General features: G+C 41.1%; 3 protein-coding genes across 3 annotated transcripts; 1 reads left to right on the forward strand and 2 right to left on the reverse strand.

The window, feature by feature from the left end:
- Positions 1–572: 572 nt before the first annotated feature.
- On the reverse strand, positions 573–2685 carry ndufb4 (NADH:ubiquinone oxidoreductase subunit B4). Its single transcript, XM_058650445.1, has 3 exons — positions 2476–2685; positions 1553–1696; positions 573–728 (listed from the first exon to the last, which is right to left on the reverse strand). Exons 1-3 carry the CDS (start codon positions 2650–2652, stop codon positions 666–668), a joined length of 384 nt encoding a protein of 127 aa, XP_058506428.1. The 5' UTR covers positions 2653–2685; the 3' UTR covers positions 573–665.
- Positions 2686–3525: 840 nt separating this feature from the next.
- LOC131468174 (sperm-associated antigen 16 protein-like) lies at positions 3526–4290 on the forward strand. The gene has a single exon (XM_058642165.1). It carries the CDS (start codon positions 3585–3587, stop codon positions 4158–4160), a length of 576 nt encoding a protein of 191 aa, XP_058498148.1. The 5' UTR covers positions 3526–3584; the 3' UTR covers positions 4161–4290.
- A 6360-nt stretch (positions 4291–10650) lies between these two features.
- Positions 10651–14723, reverse strand: si:dkey-12l12.1 (uncharacterized). Its single transcript, XM_058637602.1, has 6 exons — positions 14483–14723; positions 12892–12939; positions 12128–12238; positions 11648–11758; positions 11294–11374; positions 10651–11209 (listed from the first exon to the last, which is right to left on the reverse strand). The coding sequence occupies exons 1-6, from the start codon at positions 14603–14605 to the stop codon at positions 11159–11161; spliced, it is 525 nt and encodes a 174-aa protein (XP_058493585.1). The 5' UTR covers positions 14606–14723; the 3' UTR covers positions 10651–11158.
- Positions 14724–15025: the final 302 nt, after the last annotated feature.

Genomic DNA, 15025 nt, shown 5'->3' on the forward strand with positions numbered 1-15025 from the left:
TTGATCTGGTTTATTAATTGAAAACATATCCTACAATTTAGACATTTATTCTTCACCAAATATGAATGGCATTGGACAACAATGTTAATCTTATATTAATCTCATATAATACTCTTATACTGGTGAATAAAATGACAGCTAGTCTGTATGAGCCAATCATCCTGAACATGTTTTGTCATTGTTCGACAGTTAAGAGATAAAAATACTTAATTTTGAGAAATTAAAAACAAAAAAGGCCTTTCACTTTAATACATGAATGGGTTTTGGTCATATGGTATTCATTAGTATCATCTTTATAATAAATCTGACTCAAAACTGTATTTTTTAACTATTTCATATTTATGGTGTACTTGATCTAAAGCATACATTATAAATATACAGCTGTAAAATGTATCTGTAATTACCAGTTAGGACAAGAAGCATAAACAAGAAAGTCAAATAACTTGATCAGTTACATCTTTGTCTCTAATGAAACTTTATCCAGCATGATGAATTTGAAAATGTCGCACACATTCGCAACCTTTTCTCTCACTCACACTTTCACCTCAATAATAATAATAAAAAACACACAGTTAATATTGACAATATATTTTAATTTTGTTATTAATAACTTCACACACCGACATCATCGCTAGAACACACAGGAGGTCTTTATACATCGCAGCTCATGTTGCCAGACTGAACCTGCGTTGGAGGGTTCCAGCCTTAATCTGCTCCTCCTTCCGATTCTGTGAAACAGACAACAAACAGATGACAGGTTAGTGCAGTTTCCATAGCAACAAAGTCATATCATCTTCACCCTTTTCACCTTCTGGACATTTTCTCAACCACATGTTTTATGAGTGAGCATTTAAGGACTTTTGAGCAGTCTACCCCCCCCTCGCAGCAGAGAGACAGAAGTGAACATGATTATCGTGACAATTGGACCAGATTCTTGCTTGAATTTCTACTGGCGAGGGTGAATCTCCATGACAATGGGGAGGAAAATGAAAGCAGGCAGCATTTTTATCATGAATGGAGCAGGGACAAAAAAAGTCAACCAGATCAACTATTCACCTACAAGGAAATAACGAGTCTCTTATCCACAACAAAAAAAATGTTCTCATACCTGAGATGCCCTCCAAGTTACAGTATCATATTTTAGACATGTATTGTGTTATATATATATATATATATATTTATTTATATTGATTACTGTTACTGGTAAAACCTATATTTGTACAACAATTTCAGGGCAAAAATATCTGCTGTGTATTCAAGACATGCTTGAGCATTACATTCACATGTTATTTGAGTTAAACTTATTGACAGATTGCTAATAAGTAAGACCACCTTTCAGTCACATCACATAATTTGACATAAAAACAACAAAGCTAGTGGTGCCCTGAGATTACTGAAGTGCAAACATTAACATTTGCCAATATATCTGTCGTAGACAACAACAAAGAGTGTAGTCATTAAAACCTGTAGCTCAAGAAGGCACAGGTGAAACTTGTCATTCAATAAACACGTTGATAATTTTGACATTTCACTGCAGCTTGTGTCACCATACCCTGTCTGTCTTGAAGATGTAGTAGAGGCCAAAGAGTGGGGCAACACCAAACAAAATACCCAACAGAGATGTCTTGAATGTTGGCCTGAAATGTGGGTACGGGTTGGTGCGTGCATAAACCCAACGTGTCAGCGCAGGGTCTTCCTGTATCGACAAAACAGTGCAATAAAGGTTCAATGATGTACCTTTATAGGAGTAAAACAGGTCATGGTAAAACCACTATTTATACCAATTTACACAAACAATACAACACATTAAAATGACTGGATAATAAAACAGGATGTGTATTTTTCCTCAAAGTGACTAACACGTCATAACTGTACAGGCTTCTGTCTAGATATGACAGACAGAAACATGCAGAAACAAATAATTAAATTAAGTAAACGATACATTTGACTGGTTTAACAAGTGTTTAGTGTTGATGCCAATATACCAACATACAAAATAATAAATTATACAGCCAATGTCACGTGAGTGAGACGCTGCAGACAGCAGTGAGACGCTAATTGCAGTTGTACAGGTGCAAGCCACCTAGTCGGTCTGAAAGAAGGTATGTGAGTAACTCACAGGGATTGGTGGGATCAGTATTTACTTTATATATATATATATACACACATATACATATATATAATATCGCACATGTTCCAACCGTGTGTATGGTCCACTAGTATTTACTGTTGCTCTGTGGATTCTGGAGCAGCATTTAGCGTGCTCGAGCAGACTAGCGTTTGCTCATAAGCTTAAATAACGAATTAGCGCCATGTCCGCAAATATCGTCGCACATTATTCCAAAAGTACGGACTGATAAACGTGGACACTGTGACTGCTGTGTCCCCCACGACGAGCTGCAGTTATTAGCATCCCAACAAACAGCCCGAGTCCTGTTCAAGGGTAACAGTGCTAGCTAGCAGACACCCACTTACAATGAGCTCTCGTCTGAGCGGGTTATTGAGCTGCGTCTGGTACTGTCTCTTCAGATTCGCTCGAATTGCTGCCCTTTCTTGTTCAACGCGTCTGTGCTCCGGCGAAATGTTGAAATACTCATTAGGATCCAGTGTTTTTGGCCGAGTGGCCAAGGGCGCCTCTCGGTAGTCCGCCATGTTTGTTTGATGACGGAAGGAACGCTGGGGCAGACGTGAACTGGTGAAATCTCGCGTTGAGATCACCGCGGTAACACCGGTCAAATGAAGATTTCCGGTTTTATGAAGACTTTTATTCGCCAAGTTTGAATATCTGGAATTACCATTACATATGTATGTGACGTAATTTTGACTGGTAGTCATTTTGATGTAATGTGACTTGTACGAATTGTAGTTGTAGATATATGTGACGTCATTATTACGGTGACAAACCCAAACCCCAAACACGTGAATAGAATAAATAATGACGAATTGTCATTATAGATATCTACAACGTCATTATGACTAGTCATAATTCAAGTTCAAGATATCTTTTTATATATCTTGTTGATACCCTGTTCATGTTTCAGAGAACCAGGCTTAAATCCTTCATCATCATCATCATCATCATTGCTGTCACAGGCAGACACATTGTGAGGGGAAAACTTAATTTATTGAACAGAATTAACTGATATAACCACAGAATAGAGTGAGAAAGGCGAAACAACATTAGACTTTTACTCAAAGTGGAATACACATTAATTTGAGTATAAAGTACCAGAACAGTAGCAGAGCACTCACTATTGTGTAGTGGCTGGGCCTGCTCCAAAACTTGAGTTACACTATAATGCATAAATAATAAATACTTTCAACAAAAGGAAATAATAATGATTGAATGAAAATAATGAAAACATTATTGATGACTGATTAAAAACAACACAAAAGGCCATCTCCATGGTAATCACAAAGCATCGTCTCCATGGTAACAACACACTCTTCTCCGAAATATGACGACACACGACCATTCTGCATGAAAGCAAGTGTCTATGCGCTGGTGAGGTGTTCAAAGGAAAATGAAGAAGAACTAAACCTTGAGGAGGTTTAACAACAAGGAGGCTTTAACACTTTCAGCCATGTCCACCAACAATCGACACGAGGCTTCGTCAGACCCGCCCTGCATCTCCCTCCAGCCCGAAGCTGTGGATGTGTTTTTACGCAACTTTCTCTTTCAGACGGGCATGACTGAAACACTTGACTGTTTCCAGACAGAGTGGAACGAGCTGCAGCAGAAAGGGCTGCTGGACGCGGAGCAGGTCACGGTGATCCCGGACATGTACACTGACATCCAGCGCCTGGAAATGAAAGTGAAAAACGCTCAGCGGGAGAGAGACGAGTACAGACGCGACGCCTCTGTGGCCTCCGACACTCTGGCGAAGGCCGAGAAAGCCCGAGACTTTCACCGCATGCACCATCAGCGAGTTGTGCAGGAGCGAGAGAAGCTCCTGGTGGAGAGGAGGAGGATCAAGGCCCAGTGTGACAACGTCAAACCCGCGTTAAGGAGGATGAAGGAAAAATGGAACACGCTTGTGAAGCAGACTGCGCTGCTGAACTCAAAGAGGGACAAGGCCTTGGGACAGTCGAGCAGAGCCACGTCTGATCCCGCGAGGACGCGACAGAACCAGACGGTCAAGCGTCAACACAAACAGTGACCCCAGGCCAGTGACCCAGGCCAGTGACCCCAGACCAGTGACCCCCATCTCCTGACCAAAACCAATGAATGTTAAATAATAGATTAAAATCTCTTGATTTCCCGAAACAACTATATTACTTGCCTTTGGAAGATGGGATTCATTTTGTGGATCCTGTTCCAGGGTTCTCAAACTGTGGCACGTGTACCACCACTGTGGTACGCAAGCTTCCTTTGGTGGTACTTGGAGGAACATCAGAAATACAGTAGCATACCCTAAAAAATATACTACTGTATAAAGGGTATGTGATCAGAGTGGAGCTGAGGAATTTTGACCAGTGCGTAGAAAAAGAAATAAATAACAATAACAAAAAAATTAAATAATAATAATTAGAGTCACCTTATCTCCCGCTCCATCTCAATCTAATTTTGCTATGTCTGAAGTATGTGTGAGGAAGAGGAGGATGATGGGAGAGCAAATGATCTTATTGAAAAGTCTGTAACTGACTTTGCTCATCAAGAAAAAACAAAACAGTGTCTTTAAATTGCATTCTGTATTTTAGTTTTATTCTGACACATCCTTCGTCATTGTAAGCATATATCTTGGATAATGTAAGCTGATTAACTGGATTTTTCACTCATGATCAGTCTTGGTCTTGGTCTTTCAGATTACCCCCCTCCCTGTGATTTACACTCCAATCAGAATGAAAGTGAACTAAATCAATTTGTCAATGCTTTGCTGTTGCTTGGACTTGTTGCGTTATGCAGTTTGACCACAAGAGGGCAATCTCTTGCAAGTTTTGATTCTATTACCACAGAGTCAATATCAGGTAACTGCAGCCACAAAGGATAAGTAACAGCAGGGAATGGAGGAATGAATTCAATCCTTTTGTTTTTACGACTGACAACCAGTGTAATGCTGGAAATAGTCAATACTAGAACAACAAAACATCTAAACCGCAACATAATAAACTTAAATTATTCTAGAGGCCTCGTGCAAAGATACAGGCACTTCGCATTTTTATGAGGAAATCATGGTTTTGGCACAGTATTTTAGAAATGTACCAAAGCTCCCTTCCTTTTTCACACAGATAATTTGTTTTTCTGGTTGTTGCACTTTTCCCATCCCAACAGTATTATTCAGCCTTCCCACACTGAAGTTCCCTGTCTATCTGTGCGAGCTGCCGAGTGGAACAAAGATGCTGAGAGACCTCTTTGATCCAGAGACATCCAGGCCGTATATATATATATATATATATGTGTGTATATATATATATATATGTGTGTATATATATATATATGTGTGTGTATATATATATATATATATATATATATATATATACACATATGTGTGACCAAATGATTTATTGTCCTTTCAAATCTCATATTGAAGTATCCATTTGTGAGACCACATACCAGGGTCAACAAGTCTCGCCTGTAGCTCTCTCTGTGATGTTCAAAGAGAGATTCAGCATCATAGTGACACGGACTGACTATGCTGATATTGGATAGGGCTTGAATATAGAGGCAGTTACAGTCTGAGTGACAAAGAAGAAATGATCCGCAGCACCAAAACATTCCCAGTAATCAGAAGTCATTTTGTGTTGTTTGGCCTTTTTTAAATGACGTCTACATGCAAGTCTTGGTGAGACAGTGGAAGCAGGTTTCTCGTTTGACCACAAGCGGAATTATGGCTCATTTTCTATTCCTTATCAAAAACCCTTGAAGTGGTTTGAGGACTTTTCTATTCTTTTACCTAATTCATAATAATTCCTATAGCCCAGAAATTCCACTGTCCTCTTCTGCCCCTGTGGAATGTAACAGAGGAATGTTTTGTTGCAGAACATAATTACTCCCGTTTTAGCCTTTGTAATTTTCACAAACGGTTACAGAGTCAATGAGGTAGTGACTGGAGGAGGGCACCGTGTTATTTCCAGACAACATTTTGTACCACCCTATCTCATCCTACCATTTTCCATCCTGCTCATTTCTTCCTCCCTGCACTCATCCTTCAGGTCCGACGGGACGCTGCTGTCGCAGGCTTTCTAAGAAGTGTTCAACTTTGTTGCTCCGTCTTAGACTGATTGGAATTCTTCCCGTGCCTCCCTGACTCCCTGTGCTGCCTTTTCAGCTCCTTTCTTCACTGAAGGACCTTGTCCACTTTGCAGCCGATACAACTTTGCATCAGAAGGAGTGAGAGATCACATTTTAGTCGAATTGGCTCAAACCCAAAGGCCCAAAAGCCAATCCTCCATTGCACCATTGTTTCATCTTTTTTCTCCCATTTATGTATCATACCAAGCTTTGAATTCTGATGGGATTTTCTTTTCGTGTACTTTCTAGGAATCTTCTTTGACCTCTCATTCTTCAAGATCCAGTATATTTTCTTACTGAGAGGCTTCTTTCTCGGCTCATCAACAGCTCCCTCTCTCTCTCGTCCTATTCTAATCTATATCTGTGAAATGGATTCAGCCTGTCTTCAAGTATTCCCCTCTTAATAAATCAGCTTTCCGTGGACCTATACAGCGGGTCAAAGTCAGCAGTATTTCTGCTTTAATGTAGTGAGCGGGGCAGAGTTTGGCCCACGGCGGTGACTCAGCAGGCATCTACAGTATCTTCCTCTGGGAGAGCTAAGGCAGATGAATTGCAAAGAGACAGAAATAAAAAGAAATTCTTGCATTTTTCTTCCAGCTTTGCACATCTTAGTTTTTGACTTTTACATCTTTTTTCTTCTTCTAACAAACTTAGTTCGATGCCGAGAGGCATTTACTGTTTGTGAATTACTAATGATGATGGAGGCGGGGAGCCCGATTGCTTGGTCTGTCTGGATGATAGCAACTGAAACCAGTGGCATGTAGATGATTTTGTGAGGTTTCTAATGTGAAACCTACATGAACACATCAAAAGTACTCAATAAATAAACAAGCAAGTCTTTTTTTCTCGGTTAGATATTTTGAGAGATATAAGGACGAGCCACCAAAAAGGGCAACCGTCCTGAAACCCCAAACACATCTGTTCATTTTGGGAAATTGTATTCAATTTCCTGAAGACACACATTTCACGATTGCCTGTTAAATGTGTTATTTCAAAACATAAAATGACCATTATTTGTCATGACAGGAAGCATGTTATATTGAAATACTGTGTCACAAACGGTTTATTTTGATAGTCTATTCGGTATAATGTCGCCAGATAATCAGATGACACTTATGTCATTGATAAATGACATACAATCAACAAATTGCCAGTAGATTATAAATTGTACTTAGAGTGTTTATAACCCTAACTCTACCCTAACTCTTTGTTAATTGACTACTTCTGATTAGTCTGTCACTTGAAAGTTAACAAGATCTTGTCAAAATATGATCACTTTTCCATTGCAGACACACTTTCACTTTTAATCTCCACCTGTTGCTTAACCAAATACGTTCAATGTTTATAAATCAGTCTTTGGCACAGTTATGTATGTGTTTGTGCATGACCAATCTGGCAACCATGCTCCTGCAATGTCTTCAATTGGGATTGCAGTAACCATTTTATACACCCAAAGATCTTATGTCACATTTAAATTTCACGCTGGAGCCGTGAGATGGAGGATTGATTTAGTTTAGCATAACGATTGGAAATAGCTGGGTTTCATCCACAGATAACAAACTCTCTGTATCTGCCTTTCTAAGAAAATAAAAGGTTTACTCGGAGTAGAGATTTGTTAGGGTCCAATATTTGACTTCAGTGGGTTTTAAAACATTTGGTTGATGTTTGTTTATCGTGACAAAATGAGGTTATTGCAGGTGGCAGACAGCCTGTGGATGTGCAGATAAAGGCGTTGTTTCTAATAAGAAGCTGAGTTGTAAATCCCCCTCTCCCCCCAGCAGCCGTACATGTGAAAAGGTCAGCAGAGAGACACACTGAGCTGACATCCCATATACATCTCTCTCTTTGTTTCTCAATGGGGCCAGAGGGCTGTGACGACGTCGGGCTGCTGGGACAACAGATAATGGAAGTTTTGACAGACAGAGTAAGGGAGACTGTTTAGAGGAGGTGATGTCAGGCCAAAGAGAAATTACACGTGATGAGGGAAGACAGCCAACGCCCTGTATCGGCTCTGATGGGAAGTGGCAGGAGATGAAGGGAAGAGACGCCAAAATCGGGCTGAAAGCATGGTCACATGCTGAGGTCAATGGAAACACAGAAAAGATTAGAAAAGCCGGTCCAGGAATTGTGACAGAGAAATCAGTCTTCATGCTGATGTATTACTTTGTTGAATGTCAGGATGTCGAATAAAACCAACTGCAGATAGGTCAAAAGGATGCATTTCACAATTATCAATGTAATATCAGTTTGAATGTTAGGAGATCGCTCACATTAGTAGATGTGCGTTCTCATTACAGTGTTGTGTTAACCACAGCTGGCTAACTCATGTTACAAAGAATGGGGAACAGTAGCAAAGAGTGAAAATGAGTCCACAGTAATCGGGTTATTACCAAGAGAAATGATGGCCAAAACCAGGAAATTATAGTGGTTCAGGATAATTGTGCGACCAGAAGGTCAGAGGTGCGACTCCCTCAGTCTACATGCCAGTGTGCCTCTGGGCAACACAGTTAAACCCAAATTGCTCCTGGCAGCTGTGCTTGCACTGAGTGAATAGTGTGTGATTTTTTTTTTTAAAAAGTGCTGCATACAGACTGTGGGTGTGAATGGCAGAAACATAGTGTAAAGTGCTTTGAGTGGGTCTTGTCATGGAGACTAAAAAGTGTTATATAAATGCAGACATTTACCTAAGCTGCATAAACCTTAATTCCCCTTTATATTGACAAGCAGTGTAGTGCGTCAGCTCCTGAAAGACAAACCTCCATCTCCATCTCTATAGTAAACCTTGTTTGTGTCTGTCTCTTTCCAGATTGCATGTTGTTTGGGGTGAGATGCTCCCATCAACAAGAAACTAATACTTACGCAGCGGTTTCCACTTGAAAAGGACGTTGACCATAAGCCACTAACTGCACACGAACCTGACTGAGCTTTTATGGGAAAATCTGACATCCTACTCTCTCTCCGCTTGCACCGTTTCCCACCACACCTCCTATAGATGGAAGGCTTCCAAATTATCCCGTTAGCAGTTTTTATCAGCAGCTTTGTTCTCGAGAGGCTTGTATGAACCCAAAGCCGAGTGGAAATGAACCACGTGTAGTGTCACATGTTCCAGATTCAAAAGTGAATCGTGATTTAACATCTGCATCACTGGAGGGAAAGGTTTTTAAAGGCTGATTTCTATTTCGAAAGTGTCTGCATGGTCGTGGTGTATTTTCGGGGGATGACTTTCTTTGTGTGTATTTTTGTTCACACACACACACACACAAACACTCGGACACACTGCCCTGTTCCATCAGATCATTAGGAGTTTCCCAGGATGCAATAGCCCAAGGGTACCGTCAGTCAGTGATAGCCTGCTGGCAGCTGTCAGAGCAATGTGTGTGTACGTGTGTGTTGACAGGGGAGGATAAGCTGATGCCGTCTCCTTCTTGGTTTTTTTTTGTGTGTCTTTTATAGAAGAATATTTGTGTGTCAATGCTATTTCAGAAAATTCAGAATGGCATCCCGTGGTGGTCTCCCACTGAGATGACACCCAGACAGCTTCTACCCAGTTAATCAAGGCTTGATGATGGGCGAGCGGTTCAGGACCTCACACGTCACGATATTTATTCTCCCGGGGTGAGCTGCTGAAGCATAATCAGCGCCAATGATGTGCTTCAGGGAAAATGCCAAGTTTAAAAATAACATTTTGTTGTTTCCCTTCAGTCGATGTACTTTGTGTCTATGACACCATGAAATGACACCACGTACACGGCATACCTACATCATGAGCCGAAAGGCTTTGATCTCTAAATGAGTGGGGGTGGATGAGTCATCCTGTTGATGTAGATTTCCTTCCACGTTTTACGCCGGCTCATTTTTGCTCATCAAATTGCCTCATAGTTGGGATTTTCTGGTGGCTTCACTTTGGCTGCGCCTGAGTCCAATTTTAGGTACTCATTACAGTTAATAGTACTGTTTTTCCCAGTGTTGTAACCAGGTCATTTGTTTGACTGATATGTTGGAGAGATCCAGATGTGGAGCAAACCGCAAAGATCTGATTTTGTGCCTGTGCCAAAATGTGAGTGTCCTGTAGAAATACTCACTACTAATCTTCTGGCCCAGGCCATGCTGTGTTTTCATTCTTGGCCAAGTGAATTAAAATGACACAAGATATTTAATTACAGCAAGTTTGACTCCTGAAACAGATGGTCTGGACTATGTTAGATTTCTTTCTGTCTCTGTCTCTCACACACAGAGACTAGTTGCCCATTTCTGCTGTAATTTAAATGAATTAGTCGCCGTCTTTGCCAACCATCGCCATACATATGAAACACTTGCCATCTCCGATTAGTGATGTTTCAGTCTCATGATACGTCATTTTATGAATCGGTAACATGTTGCTCTGGGGAAGATTGAAGGAAAGACTGAGCTGCTACAAGAACTGTTATTCAATTTAATACCTCAATGAAGCTCAGAGTGTAAAAAACAATTATCCTGTTTTGTAGAGAAGGCCCCAGAGGAGCATAAAGTGCATAATGTTCAAAGACTTTTACACCATATGTCTCGTCTCCACATAACGTTTTGAAATCTGACACAACACGAGGACTATTTCTGCAAAAATATACATCTGATCTTCAGAATGAATCTGTGATTAAATAGGTTACAGCACAATACCAGACTGATATTGGACCTTTTGTGACAACATGCGGGAATATATTAGAAACTTAAAAGTAGCATGTAAAAAAAACATGGAAGTACAGACTGGCTGATAAATGTAGATGTAAGCTCGCTTACACGTAAATAAAACAGTAATGTTGGACACACGCGTCAAAAATAAACATCAAATCTGTTATTCCAAATGCCAGATTTCCACACAAATGTTCAGTTTGTTTACATGTTGTTTGATAAAATATAGAAGGAGCTTCTTATTGTCCAGCACATCTTCTTCTATATGCTTCTTTTGGCTCTGGCGGTCTTCTCTTCATTTGGTGGATCACCCTGAAGAACACAGGACACGTCATGTGAACATAACTATGCATGAGATGGAGTAAAATTGCAGCGAAACATTATTTAATGACTCACGAGGACAGAAAAAGCTCCAGAACGACCTGACTTCCCCTTCTTGGGAGGCTCAAGCACGACCTGTCGCCTTGCTCTGGTCACCTAATTGTGAAAACACGTTCATAGCTGTTATTTCTTTACATATGTGACATTCTAACTTATTTTGTAAGAAGGCTAAAAAAGAAATAACATTTAACTGTAAAACTACACAGTCTGAATAGTCAAAAATTCACCCAAACGAACATTAAACTGACAAGAACACTGAAGTAACGACTCCAATAAAACCAAGTACTGTAAGGTGGCCTTATAACTCTCACACATCCAGTCTCTTTGCCCCAACTGTTACTCTGCTCAAGGGTTGCCATGGTGACTTACCTGTAGGGGGTTGGATTTCTTGTCATGATTTAGGAGCGAGAAAGAGCCCACACGGGATGTACGCTTTTTTGGATTTTTAACTTGGACCAAGTGCCGCCTGGACCTGTCAGCCTGAGAAACCATGAAATATGGATTAATACACACATTTCAATCCAAAAACACACACATTCTCATGCAGTAATTTTTGCTGAGGACACTCCTAAACATAATGCATTCCCTACTGACCCTTACGTTAACCATCCCAACCCTTAATCCAAACCAAACCAAACCTTAACCCAATTCTAACCCTAATCCTAAAACCAGGTTTTAATCTCCAAATAAAAATCATCTTTTTGGATTGCATGATTACAGCCTTTATAACAAATACAAAAAATGATTAAGGGGCTCACTGGACTTTAGTCAGCAGTGGCCACAGTCTACGTCCTTTCTCCACCCCAGTATTTGTCTGACTCCCGTGTGACTAACATAAGTGGTTTTTACCTGGAAGAGAGTGTTAGGGAAGCCTTTGACAGAGACGGCCCCGGGCAGGATGGAGTGACTCAGGTGGGTGGGACCTCTGCGCTCTAGCTGTCGCTTACGTCTGAACATAACCTGTAAAGGATGACACAGTCCCAACCACAACCACAGAGGGAAATAACACTGTTAACTGCACAACTCTGTGTGTGTGTGTGTGTGTGTGTGTGTGTGCGTGTGTGTGTGTGTGTGTGTGATGCAGTGTGAAGTGCATCACTATGAGCGTGTCATATTTTTTTTTGTTTTGTCTGTTCTGCTTTGTTTGCTCCCGTCCTTTCTCATGCTGTCTCACTCTGCTTTTCTTTCTCCTGCTCTTTCCTGTCTTTCTCACATTCAGATGTTAGAGGCGAACTGCAGCACTAAGGTGAGCAAACTGCAGAATTACTTTAATAATGCCAGTGGCCCCACCATTATTTACACTTCTCATTGATCCACGTACAAATGAAGTCCTGCTATTGATCCATTTGTTTTGCTAAGAAATGAACCGTCACTTTAACGGGAACAACACATTTGCCAATCGGGACTTTGTGATACATTTATAAAAGTACAGCCCTGTAGTGTTTTCCATTCTGTAGAAAACAAAGATGACTACATTAGCTACAAAGCATAGGCCACATAGACTTTATAGATTAATCCACACCACTGTTTCCGCTCTTCTTTCAAATATCAGTGCTGTTGTTGACCCACACAATAATCTGGTAATGGATAAGATTTATGTTGGTGGCACGTACCAGTCCTTCGCTGAAGGGTAATGCCCTCTGCTGCTGCTGATCGCCATACTGAAAAGTAGGAAAAGGGGTTCAAAGTGTCAACATTTGGTGCATTTGTCCCTTTTCTTTTTCTTTTTTTATTATAAATGTTACAGTAAGCAGAACTCTTGTGCAGTTCAACAGCGTGGGAAACGTCCACTGAACCAGACAAACCACACACACTGAAAAAGAAAATTCAGCAAACCCATGTCGGTAAACGTTGCACGATTCCTGAAGTGCAATCCTCTGACAACATCATAAAAATCGAGATGAATGTTTTGTGTATATGTGTGGGTGTGGTGAGGATATCCATCAAAGACCTCCCACAGTCCATTTGGTTTTCGTTTTGGTCGATGACAAGCCCCATAAATTTCCCATTTAATGTGTTCCATGCTATTACAAACACAAGTGACCTTGGTGGGACAAGCAAACCTGAGTAAATTTAGCCTCCTAAGATGCTGCTTCTGGTATTAGTTAGTTGCCACCACATTTGAAGCTTATAATTGTGCATACTGTAATTAGATTAAAAAAAAGAAGTGCCACAGAAAAGCACACAGGCTGTGTGGCACAAACTCCCTCGGATGGAACAGAATTCCCAAATCAAGTGTCTTTCATGTGTGGGTGAAAATCGCCGTCTCTCCTGCTGCAGCTGTTGAATCCGTTGTCCAGATGAGGGTGATTACTTTGGACAGAACATGAGGACTGTCCGCAGAAAAATGCTCGCCACAAGTTTTAAAGAATAACAGCTGGGAGCCACATGAAACGCCAAAAAAGGGAGCTGAGGGATTTTGTTCCACAGTGGGTTATATTTTTGGTGCAGAGGCATAATGGCTGTAAAAACCATTACAATAAGACTTTGTATACAGTATGTCTCCACAGGTCAGGGTTAGACTGTACACGTCTCCTGCCATCCTTAAACACACTTGACTCCTGCTAGCGTCTAACCAGCCTCTTTAGTCAGAGTGAGTCTGCATTCCGACAGCGTTACTGGCTTCCTCTGTCCCAGGCTACCGTGTAAGCACTGACCGCACTATGTCTGAGCAAAGAAAATGACCCAATACGTACGTGACCGGTCATTTTCAACATGCACTGAAAGTATGAACTTATAAAGATGATACTTTCTTGTTTTAAGGAGGTGATACAGAATATGAAAGATGATTTCTAAGTATTAAACAAGAAAGAACATGTAGTAAATCCAAAGTTGAGGATTTTGGGTCAGAATTTAGTGATAAAAATGTCACACTATTTCGTATATACACTGTCATTTAAAACAGAAGAAGTAAACAGCAATTGTCCTTAAAATACAAATCAAACTGACCTAACACCAGAGAGCTCACTTTACATTCAGTGTTCGTTGGCTTTCCTAGTCAAGAAAATGTTGATAATTCAACTTCTATTCATTTTAATTTCCCCGGGAATGTTATTTATTATCCAGTTTGGACCAAGCAAACAAGCATTTAACTCAGACAGGCTGCACTTACCCCGGTAATGTCACGGGCAGATGATGACGGATACATAATGAACACCCTCGTCCTTCCTTAACTATCACATCCATCAGAGGTGAATCTCTTACCTGTGCGTCTGCGGTCTGTCCACTGACACACAGCTCTCCCTGTGTCACTCCTGAGCAGTCGAGGGCGTATGACAGCAGGCTCGCCTGCAGGCAGAGCACGCACAGCCAGATAGTAAACCCCATGATCCAGACAAGACGAAGACTGTTCCCAGCCACTGTCAGCTCCCGGCTTTATACTCTCGGCTCTGCTAATGGGGAACAGATGCAGGGGAACAGGAGGCCATGCCAGCTTCACGCAGACAAACAGCCCACCACAAGACTGCGCTTTGAGCCAGCCAGTGGCCTGCGGTCCTGCAGAAACATGTCAGACATCTTGAGGGGCCTCCCCCTTTAAAACCCATCTCCCCCCCAACCCACTACCCCATTCCAGAGAAGAATATGAGGACCATTTTCCACTTATGTCTGCACTGTAACTCCTGCCATACCGCATGTGTGAGTGTTGTGTGTGTGTGTTTGAATGAGAGTGAAGAAAAGAGAGGAAACTTGTGTTGTCAAATGTCTGCGCATAACACATGAGACATTTGTGGCTTGCTCCATGTCATG

Source organism: Solea solea, chromosome 1, assembly GCF_958295425.1.
Source record: "Solea solea chromosome 1, fSolSol10.1, whole genome shotgun sequence".
Lineage (NCBI taxonomy): Eukaryota > Metazoa > Chordata > Actinopteri > Pleuronectiformes > Soleidae > Solea > Solea solea.